Source organism: Bidens hawaiensis, unplaced genomic scaffold (genome assembly GCF_021521415.1).
Source record: "Bidens hawaiensis isolate Kalapana, Puna unplaced genomic scaffold, B.hawaiensis_p1.1 tig00024283_1, whole genome shotgun sequence".
Classification (NCBI taxonomy): domain Eukaryota; kingdom Viridiplantae; phylum Streptophyta; class Magnoliopsida; order Asterales; family Asteraceae; genus Bidens; species Bidens hawaiensis.
Window position 1 is genome coordinate 136300 of NW_027493827.1, and position 11826 is coordinate 148125.

Genomic DNA, 11826 nt, shown 5'->3' on the forward strand with positions numbered 1-11826 from the left:
GACCATCGGACATGGGCTGAGACGGCGATTGATTTGCCGAAGTAGACGTTGTCTTTGACCATTTTGACTGTCGCGGTGGTGATGATGTCAGGACCGGATGTCACTTTGGCGAGCTTATGCATTGTCTCCAAATATCCAACATGCTAAAATCTGTTTTATAAAGGGCTTTGTATTGTTTTAAGCAAACCTCCAACACATCGGCATCGCTCATGCGGCTTTTCTGTTGTTCACAACGCGGGTATGAACGCCTGTGAAGTCGGTTATTTTTGTGCGTAATGACTTCCATTTGTTGTAGACGGAATCATTCCCGCGATACTCTCCTCGTCCCATTAAAGCAAAGAACTTGGTGCGTATTTGTACCCAAAACTCCAGCGAATGCTTTCCGTCACCTTCGATACATATAAAAGCTTAGTATTAGTAAACAAAAAATATAACATGGAAAACATATAAATATTTTTATAATATACCTTGAATCGAATCTTCGGAAGAGTCGATCCACGCTAACGCTAACGCCATTTCCTCGTCCGCTTCCCACAGTTGTCGTTCGACCTATTCGAACGTCACCCGGATTCTATTTTTTTATGACTTCTTTTTGGACGCCGGACTTGCGTTTCGGGTATTTGGGTTTGTGGTACTTGCGAGGACGTATACGGCATTGGCGCCCGAAAGAACATATTGGGGGTAAACGATGGCATGTGTGGAGGAATCATCAGTCGTTGTTAGTTTGCATAGAACGGGTTGCTAAGGTCGACGTTATTTGCGAGCAAACTAGCCCACCACATACAACTCGGATCCCCTGGGTTTTGGTTCGGGTTCGGGTTTGGGTTCGGTGTTGAGCTTGAGCTCGTGTTCGGGTTTGGGTTCGAGTTAGGATTCATGATTTGGTGTGAAGATGAAAGTTGTGAAGATGGTTAAATTTGGTGTGAAGATGAAAGTTGTTTGAGTAAAATTGAGAAAAAGGTTTGAATTTAATAGAAATGTTAATTATAATTTTTTTTAACGGTTCTACTTTTTACCGTTGGAGTGCCCCCCCCACCTCCATTCCGCGCCCGCCTTCCCCTCCACTGCTACCCCTTCCGCACCCGCCTTCCCCTCCACTGCTACCCCTTCCGCACCCCGCCTTGACCGCGCCCCTTGCCGGTGTTTCCCTCTCTTCCGCGCCCCATATAACCCCTTTCACGCCCCATAGCGACTAGCCTAATAGTCCCACTCTGGCAGTTGCTTGAAAACCATGTGTTGGAATTTTATCAAAAATCCAATCCTATACACCAATGAAATAGCGATTGATAACCAATAGAATAATGGACACAGATCGACAAGCCTAAGAAGAATACGTGAGAACCTTATCGAAAATCTATAAAGCATTATCAGCTGAGTACCGAGGAATAGTCCATTGTAATGCTTTCACAACTAACTAATGACATTTTGAAATAGCCTAAATCTAAAACCATTTTAGATTTTTACGCTCTTCTACCGTTTATTAGTCATTGATTATAGATGTTATTGTCCTAGGGATAAGTGACTGGGATAAGTGACTGCAGGTGATTGTCATTAGTTTAGTAATGCATCTATCTATAATATACATAAACGAAGACCCTAAAATCCTAGGTGTCGCGTTCTGGTCACTCCCCCATTTTTTGGAGTCACCGGATTTGCTTGATTTGTAAACGGTGAGCTCTCATTGATTTAAACCGGTTTCAACCCGTTTAAGCTTTAAAATTCGCAGGTCACGGTTCTGATGGGTTTAATCGGGTCAAACTATATCCTCTAAACCCTAACTCTTCCATTCCTTCATCACCGCCCCCTCATTCGGAACGGAGACACCGAATCTACAAGCGGAATCATCCTAATTTTATCAATTTTACGATCAAATTGATTCATCATTGATTTCAATTTCAAGTTCTAATTTTGAATGCGATTTTTTGCGGTAAGGGCGGGCTTTTTGGTATAATACTCCATCGTCATCTACCACTAATGATCAATGGTATGAATCAATCAACGACGGGATGATGAAGAGTGCGTTTATCTAAGCAAATTGGAAGTCGTATGGTGTTTCAAGTTAGAAAACTTGAGTAAGTCTATTACTCTGATAATTTGCTCAATGATTTGGCTTAATTAGTAGTTGAACTGATACGTCTGTGACCAAACTGTTAGTAGTGTAAAATCTGCTGATTGTGTTTTTCATTTATTCTTTTTTCTTTTAATAATGCAAGATGTAGTTGGGTGATTTAGGCATACTATCCTTGAAATCTTGCTGATTATGTGTATATAAATCACGCTTAGAATAATTTTCATTTTTATTAGTACGAGGGGGTTTGCATAAGAATTCAATATACTCCTTGTAAGAACCAACTATTGTTTCAAACTTTTCCTCCCAAAGATCACTGTCTTTTTTCTTTCTCATTTGATTATCATGAATATTTTTATATAAATACTCATGTAGCTAATTCTGCTTGAATAATGATACATCTATAATTTGGTTGTGTATTATGTCAAATGGGTCTAATAAAAGTGTGACCAAAGTCTACTTCTAACGCATTTAGTCTTATGAATTGCCTGATTCAAAAAGCTGCTGGATTTTTATGCAGAAATCAAGTATAACTTCTCATTCCTAGCGTTTACGGTTCAATTTTGTGTTAATTCAATCGTTATTGATAATTGCCAAGAAACGAGGCATACCGTTTCAAAGCACAAACTGTATGCTGCAACAGCAGCAGCAACAGCAACAGTATTTTCAAAGATTAAATTGAAGTTTAGATGAGCCCGGAAACAATTGGAACCCTAGAAATTGGGAGTGGGAAAGTTCAAGGCTCGTGGCTAAACCATTTTGTCAACAGTGCATCAGGTTGGTTAGTTAATTAACTAAGTCTCTTATATTTCAATTGAGGGTAATTTGGTAACTTTTTATGTCATAGGTTTCACCTTCTTTTTGAGTTTGATGAGGGTAAACGAAGCTGCAGACGTAGGCTTGCGGGCCACAACAGGAGAAGAAGAAAAACTCAACCAGAAGATGCTGCTTCACATGTATTAAACGAAAATAATAAAAGCAACTCAAGGTATAATTACCAAAATACCTTCTTCGTTTCTTTCTTCCATTTTTTCAATAATCTAATATTTGTGGTTCTTTAAATATTAGGAAACACCGAAAACATAACCAGGAGTTCTCCACCATTACGAAACAAAGACCAACTCATGCAAATACTTAACAAAATAAGCTCTTTGCCTATCCCACCAGTTCCAGGAAAGTCGACTAATGTTGACCAACAAAGTCAAAAGGTCAACACCATGGAGTTGTGATGGTTTACCATCAGAGGCGATGATGACATGCTTGGTAAGCATATATTGTTGTAATCATCAGCTTATTATTTTCTCAGTATATTTGCACTCTTCACGTGCCAAATTAATTATATTGCAGTTGATTCTTTAACATTGAAAATTATCTAATTTACATAGTCAAAACAAATGTGAAAGCATGGTATAAATGAATTTTCATAATTAATAAAGAAAATAATTATACCTCTGTTTAATTAACTACTATTAGTTTAAATTTTAAACATAAATTTGATAAATTTGGTGATACAGGTATGATTATGTTAATTAATAGATACTATTAATTTAGTCATATCGTAATATATATGATTTGGAAACAAATTCTAATCAGATTATTTGTGCTGAATATTAGGAGATGTATTAAATTTAATTTGTAGCTGAATATAATTTAAATAATTGATATTCCTTCAACAATAATAATAATTTAATTCAAATCCCTATTTAATCTAGGGTGTATCTTTACCTATTATAAGTATAATACAACTCATACGGTAATCATTATAAATATACAACCATCCCAACCTCTGTTACAACTATCGATACCTCTGTTTCTTCAGCATCCACCAATACGTGTTTAAAGACCCAACCAAACCTTTCAATCCAGCTACATACGGTATGTTAGATTATAATATTTATATTTGCTGATGTTACTGTTAGTGTTGTTGGTTGTATTATAATTAAAATCAGGGTATTAACCTCATGAATCTACATTGGTTAATCTATATGACCATGAATCACTTTGTTCGGTTCGGTTTGGTTTTTTCAGTTTCAGTAGCAAATCTGAAATCGAATCAGAATATTTTTTTTTTGAAATATGTTGAGTACCATGTAACCTCAACATGGTAAAACACCACTCTTTGCATGTTCTACTCTTATATAAAATTTGACTTTTAAGGTCAACCTTTTTAATATTTGTAGCTGAAACGAACACCATACGTCATCTTTTAAATTGGATCTAAACATCTTAATATGGATAGAATTAAATTTCACAGCAAAATCACTGCCATGAAACCTATCTGAAACCGAAATAAACCAAACTGAAAAACCAAATCGAAACAAAAATCGTAGGTTTGGTTTTATGTTTTTGTGAAGACCGAAATTGTGGTTCAGTTTTGTTTTTGTGTTAGTAAAAACCGATAAAATTGAACCGAATGTACAGATTTTTACTTTTTATTTTTTTATTTCAAGTAGTTTATATGAATTTAATAAATATGTAACTCATATGTTTCTGGTGAAATTGATGCTTTGTTTAATTGTTTTACTCTATTGCCGCATTGTGCTACTGTCTGTTGATGATGTAGATGTGAATTATGATTTTATTGATTTTAGAAGTTAGTTCGGTTTTTGGCTTCAGATGTTATCACTGTAGGTATGATCTAATATGACATGTGAAAGAATTAAACAATAAAAAGGTTCAGTCTAAACATATATGATTAATATCTAAACATTTTAATATGGATAGAATTAAATTTCACAGCAAAATCACTGCCATGAAACCTATCTGAAACCGAAATAAACCAAACTGAAAAACCAAATCGAAACGTGAATGCTCCAATAAAAAGGTTCAGTTTTGTTTTTGTGTTAGTAAAAACCGATAAAATTGAACCGAATGTACAGATTATTACTTTATATTTTTTTTATTTCAAGTAGTTTATATATTAATTTTGATAAATATGTAACTCATATGTTTCTGGCAAAATTGATGCTTTGTTTAATTGTTTTACTCTATTGCCACTTTGTGATGCTGTCTGTTGATGATGTAGATGTGAATTATGATTCTATTGATTTTAGAAGTTAGTTTGGTTTTTGGAAATTCTTTTAGTTAAAAGTTTTTGTTAGTTAATCTTGAATAAAAAGAATAAATTGAATAAATCATGGGTCAATAAAGAGTATTTCTAGGAGGAGTGATCCTAGGAGCAAGATTAGGTTCTGTTATTATTTAGTCTTTATGGCTGAATATTTTGTGTCTTATTTTTAGCAAATTTCCTTTCTTAGTTACCTAGCCTACCTAATATAAAAGGGGCAGTCCTGCAGCATTGTAATCAACAAACACAAACACAAAAATACTTTTGTTTGCTTTCTTTCAAGCAATAAGAATCGGGCTGTCTGTTTTGTTTTCTCTTGTTCTTGATTTGTGGTTTTGATCCAATTGTCTTCAATTGGTATCAGAGCACCAGGTTAAGAGTGTTCAGTTGCTTGAAGGCTCAGTCTTTTTCGACGGACAGAAGAAGAGAGTATCTCAGAAAGCAACAGAAAAGGCATGGCAAATCCAGCAAACCAAGGAGGACCAAGAGAAGCAATCCATGGAGGACCAAGAGAGCATACCTTGTCATTGCAATGCCCGATTTTGACTCCCTCAAACTACACTATCTGGGCTGTCAAAATCAAGGCTATTTTCAATGTACATGGTGTTTGGGAAGCAATCGAACCAAGGGCTGGAGTCGAGGTTGATCCGAAGAAAAACAGCCTTGCGATTGCATACTTGTATCAAGCAATCCCAGAAGAACTAGTTTTGCAGCTTGCTCATCTTGAGCAGGCAAAACAAGTTTGGGATGCTTTGAAGGCAAGATTCATCGGAGCTGAACGAGTTCAACAAGCCCGTTTGGGGCTGTTAGAAACAGAGTTCGAGGTATTGAAGATGAAGGAAAGTGAATCAATAGAAGACTTTGCTGGAAAATTAGGAGAAATCGTATCTAAAACAAACAGCCTTGGAGGGGAGATGGAAGAAAAGAAACTAGTTCGCAAGTTTCTTGGGGCTGTTCCTGATCGGTTTCTACCAATCGTAGCCTCAATCGAACAATTTGCTGATCTGGATACTATGTTATTCCAGGAAGCAATCGGGAGATTGAGAGCCTATGAAGAAAGAATAAAATCAAGTACTAAAGGTGGCGACCAACTCCTATTATCCTATGAAGATTGGCAGAACAGAAACCGCGATCAAAAGGGTTCTGGTCGGGGACGTGGGTCTGCTGGAAGGAGTAATAGAGGCCAAGGGAGAGGCAGAGGTCGATCATCTTCGAATGGTGCGAAAGCTGAAGAACGACAGCATTCAAAGGGGAGGGATAGATCAAACTTGAAATGCTTCCGATGTGATGGGAAGGGCCATTTCTCGTCTGATTGTCCCACAAAACGAAGAGATGAGGCAGCAAATCTTGTACAAGAAGATGGACCAGCACTGTTGATGACAGTTCATTCAGAAAGCAAGAAGGAATTTGTTTTTCTAAATGAAGATAAAGTGATTCCACAGCGGTATGATCAAGAATCAAAGGAAGATCACACATGGTTCCTTGACAATGGTGCAAGCAACCACATGACGGGTAATCGTGCAATCTTTTCCAAACTCAATTTCAACACGGTTGGAAATGTTCGATTTGGAGATGGTTCATACGTGAACATAGAAGGAAAAGGAATGATTATCTTAGCATGCAAGAATGGTGAATAAAAGATTCTTGAAGATGTCTATTACATACCTTATCTAAGAAGTAATATTCTTAGTTTGGGCCAATTTACAGAAATTGGATATTCGGTTCTCATGAAAGATGAGTACTTATGGATGCGAGATGCAGAGGGGAGACTCATCATGAAGGTGCTAAGGTCTTCAAACCGGCTGTACAAGATTGATTTGAAGGTGGCAGATCCGGTTTGTTTGCTGTCAAATTTGAAGGACGAGGTTTGGGTATGGCATGCCCGACTCGGGCATCTCAATTTTGACGCCATAAAGCTGTTAGAAAACAAGAATATGGCAATAGGAGTTCCAAAGATTGAGCACCCAAAACAGGTATGTGATTCTTGTCTTATTGGGAAACAAACTCGAACCCCTTTTCCTAATCAAACAAGTAATCAAGCCAAGAAGCCTCTTGAGCTAATTTATGCAGATGTGTGTGGTCCAATCTCTCCCTCCACAAAAGGTGGAAACCGGTATATGTTTCTAATCGTTGATGATTATAGCCGGTTCATGTGGGCTTATTTGATCAAGACAAAAGATGAAGTCTTTGAATGTTTTAAGAGATTCAAGAATCAAATGGAATTGGAGCTTGAAACAAAAGTTAAGAATTTGAGAACGGATAATGGTGGTGAGTTCGTTTCTCGTGCCTTTGAAGACTTTTGTAATCAAGAGGGGATCACACATCAATTCTCCGCACCATACTCACCACAACAAAATGGTGTGGTGGAGCGTAGAAATAGATCCATTTTGGAGATGACACGGACTATCTTGAAGGCTATGGAACTTCCACAAGATTTATGGGGAGAAGGAATAAGGCACTCTCTCTATATCCTAAATCGAGTTCCTACAAGAGCTTTAAAGGACAAGACACCGTATGAAACTTTAAAGGGCCGAAAACCAAACCTAGATCAACTCAGAATTTTTGGGTGTGTATGTTATGCAAAAATAATGACTACACATCTGAAAAAGCTGGATGATAGAAGCCGAAGACTAGTGCATCTTGGTGTTCAACCAAACACTAAGGCATATCGACTTCTAGATCCAACAACAAATAAGATCTTGGTGAGTAGAGATGTGGTGTTTGAAGAAGATACAAAGTGGGATTGGTCAGAATCATCAAGCAACAGTGCACCAGAAGTTACAGAATTTATTGTGCACACTGATTCTGAAACAGAAGACTTCTCATACTTTGATGCATCTACGGCTGACCTAAACCAGCCATTGGATGATCAGAGTCATGAAGAAAACAATTCTTTTGTTGATTCTTCAACTGGGTCAGATTCCAGCAGCCCCATGATGGCAGTAACAGGTAGAGGACCTATCCTACCAAGGGAACCAACTGATAGTGAAGGCGTGGGAGACCCATCTATGGCTGAAGATGAGGTGTTTGATGACACTCCAATTCGGGGTTATAGATCTATTGGTGAAACTTATGAAAACAGCAACATAAATTTACTCCTAATGGAAAATGAACCCAGAAACTACAATGAAGCTGCAAATAAAAAGGAATGGGAAGTAGCAATGCAGCAAGAATTGAAGTCGATTGAGAAGAATGACACGTGGAAGTTGACTGATCTACCACAAGGTCATAAACCCATCGGTTTGAAATGGGTATTCAAAGTAAAACAAGATGCAAATGGAGCAGTTACAAAACACAAAGCACGCCTGGTCGCAAAGGGGTATGTACAACAGTATGGGGTCGATTTCGAGGAGGTGTTTGCACCGGTTGCAAGAATGGAGACCGTGAGATTGATCCTCGCATTGGCAGCCTACTTTGGGTGGGAAGTACATCATTTGGATGTAAAATCTGCATTCCTCCATGGAGAATTAAAGGAGGAGGTGTATGTAACCCAACCGGAAGGCTTTGTGAAGAAAGGAAAAGAAAACCAAGTCTACAAACTAAGGAAGGCACTCTACGGTTTGAGACAAGCTCCTCGAGCATGGAACACACGCCTAGATAACACCTTAAAGTTGTTGGGTTTCATAAGGTGTAAACATGAGCATGCTGTGTACAAAAGGGTGACAAACAAACAATTGTTAATTGTGGGAGTGTACGTAGACGTCAGATATAGCAACTTTCAAGAAGGAAATGGAAGGCCGTTTTGAAATGAGTGATCTAGGATTACTCCAATATTACCTTGGCATCGAGGTAAGCCAAGGAAGTTGTGGCATATCTATAAAACAAGCTGGGTACGCTCGCAAACTACTGAATCTAGCAGGACTTGCAGATTGCAATGCAACAAAGTTTCCTATGGAGCCTGGTTTGAAGCTGTCAAAGAAAGATGTTGGAGCTGAAGTTGATGCAACCGAGTATAGGAAACTGGTGGGGAGTCTTCGGTACTTAACCCACACCAGACCAGACTTGAGCTACTCAGTTGGGTTCGTAAGTCGTTTCATGCAATCGCCACAACAAACACATATGCAAGCTGTCAAACACATTTTAAGATATGTTAAAGGGTCGACTGAACTTGGGATACACTATCCTAAGAATGGCAGCAAGGAAATTCTCGGCTTTAGTGACAGCAGTCACATGACCGATCTAGATGATGGTAAGAGCACAACAGGCCTTGTTTTCTTTTTCAATAATGCACCGGTAGCATGGAACTCTCAGAAACAGAACACTGTAGCTTTATCCTCGTGTGAAGCTGAATTTATGGCAGCCGCTACCGCAACTTGCCAAGCACTTTGGTTGAGAGGCTTACTTGCTGAGATAACAGGCTGGAAGGAAGAAATGGTGACCATGAAAGTTGATAACCAATCCGCCATAGCACTTATGAAGAATCCGGTGTTTTACGGAAGGAGCAAACACATTAACACGCGCTACCATTTCATACGGGAGTGCATTGAGAAAGAGGAGATAAAGGTTGAACACATCAGTGGGAAGTTGCAGAAGGCAGACATTCTTACAAAAGCTTTGCCAAGGCAACAATTTGCTGAAATGAAAGAGCTGTTGGGAATGAAGATTATTCAAGATTAAAGGGGAGATTGTTAGTTAATCTTGAATAAAAAGAATAAATTGAATAAATCATGGGTCAATAAAGAGTATTTCTAGGAGGAGTGATCCTAGGAGCAAGATTAGGTTCTGTTATTATTTAGTCTTTATGGCTGAATATTTTGTGTCTTATTTTTAGCAAATTTCCTTTCTTAGTTACCTAGCCTACCTAATATAAAAGGGGCAGTCCTGCAGCATTGTAATCAACAAACACAAACACAAAAATACTTTTGTTTGCTTTCTTTCAAGCAATAAGAATCGGGCTGTCTGTTTTGTTTTCTCTTGTTCTTGATTTGTGGTTTTGATCCAATTGTCTTCAGTTTTTACTTCAACTTTGTCACTTCCTTAAGAAACTCTACATTTGGATCCAGTTTTCTACTTTCCATTTTTGCCCAAAAATCAATAAAAGCTCAGTGAACCATGATCTTAATGATGCATGTAAACTAATAATTACTCTTCATATAAAAGTTGCACTCTTTTGTGACCTAAATCTTTTTACGTGAGTTTGGAATGTTGACCCCTTTCTCATAACTATTGATTTTTGTGATGAAGTTTCGTGGGTTAGTAAGATTTGAAGAATTTGGAATTTGTATGTGTAAAGTGAATATACTATAATCCTTTTTTAAGAATTTCATATTCCAGCACACATGAAAAACCAAAACTCCAACATATGAACAATATGATCTCAGAATAACTCTTTTAAGGGTAAACTAAATAAACAAAATCATATTACAAAATGATAGTTCTAACAGTAGCTTTTAGACTAGCTATATGTTTGATTGTGTAAACATAAACTGTATTTTCCTTGTTAAACCACAAAAATCACTATATATATTAATTTTAGTATTACCCTGTGCATTATTAAGCAATCTATATACCAATAAAGTAGTAAACTTTAAATATAAAATAAATAAGCAAGTATACATATGATTCCTTATACATGATTATTTACAGAATGGATACCAAAAACTTCAAGATGTTGAATGATCTTGGTGATGCTAATGACAAATCAGTTATGTTGGTAAGGGTGTTAAGGAAGAGGATAAACCATGTGCTTGACAAACCTCTTATCGTTATTTCTCTGGATTTTATATTACAAGACGAAGAGGTAAGACTTGATTATAACTATAATAATTACTTTACGTTTTGTACCAAATAAATGATAATATGTGTTATTTTTTGTTTCTTTAAGGGAAATAAAGTTCATGCTTCTATTTCGAAGCAGCTTATAAACTCCTTTGATAACAAGATAAAAGAATCTAGCTGCTATAAAATATCAAAAGTAAGTTTTGTAGCTTATGCTGATCTGTACAAGTATGTGAAAAACTCACATAGCGTAAATTTTTCCAAGACGACTGATGTAAAACTATGTGATGATTTTGTCGGCGAAATTAACGCATTCAACATTACACCCATTGACACGCTGCTTTCTGGAACAATCGCTGCTGATACATGCATTGGTTAGTACATTTACATACTAAGCATTAATGTTAGATTTGTATTAACTCTCACATTGACCTAATAATAATAATAATAATAATAATAATAATAATAACAATAATTAATGTTTTGTTGGATCTTGTGTTTTATTTTTTTATTCCTTTTGATTTTGTTGATATCTTTTGATTTATCACTTAGCGCATTTAATAACTATTGTTTTGTTTGTTGTGAACAGATGTTATTGGAATTATTCAAGATAATGGCAAATTTAGAGATATCATAAAGAAAAACGGTATCCTGCCAAACTATTAGAGATCGACTTATATGGAAGCAAGTAAGTATTTCATACTAAAAGAATTATGCATTGAAAACTTGTTAGTAACATTTTTTATATATTTATTTCAGTGGCAATAAAATCGGTGTCACTTTATGGAATTCGTATGCAACACAAATTCTATCTTACATTGAACAGAATCCACAAGAAGCACCGATGGTTGTTATTTTACACTTTGCTGTATACAAACCTTTTTATGTTTAGTTAATAAAATTTATTTTTTACTATTAGCGTGTTAAATTATATTAAAAATATTTATAACAGTTTAGATTACATATATATCAA

The 11826-nt window shown here is 36.5% G+C and overlaps 1 protein-coding gene across 1 annotated transcript; it reads left to right on the plus strand.

The window, feature by feature from the left end:
* Positions 1 to 10722: 10722 nt before the first annotated feature.
* On the plus strand, positions 10723 to 11232 carry LOC143568996 (uncharacterized). Its single transcript, XM_077055009.1, has 2 exons — positions 10723 to 10875; positions 10960 to 11232. The coding sequence occupies exons 1-2, from the start codon at positions 10723 to 10725 to the stop codon at positions 11230 to 11232; spliced, it is 426 nt and encodes a 141-aa protein (XP_076911124.1).
* Positions 11233 to 11826: the final 594 nt, after the last annotated feature.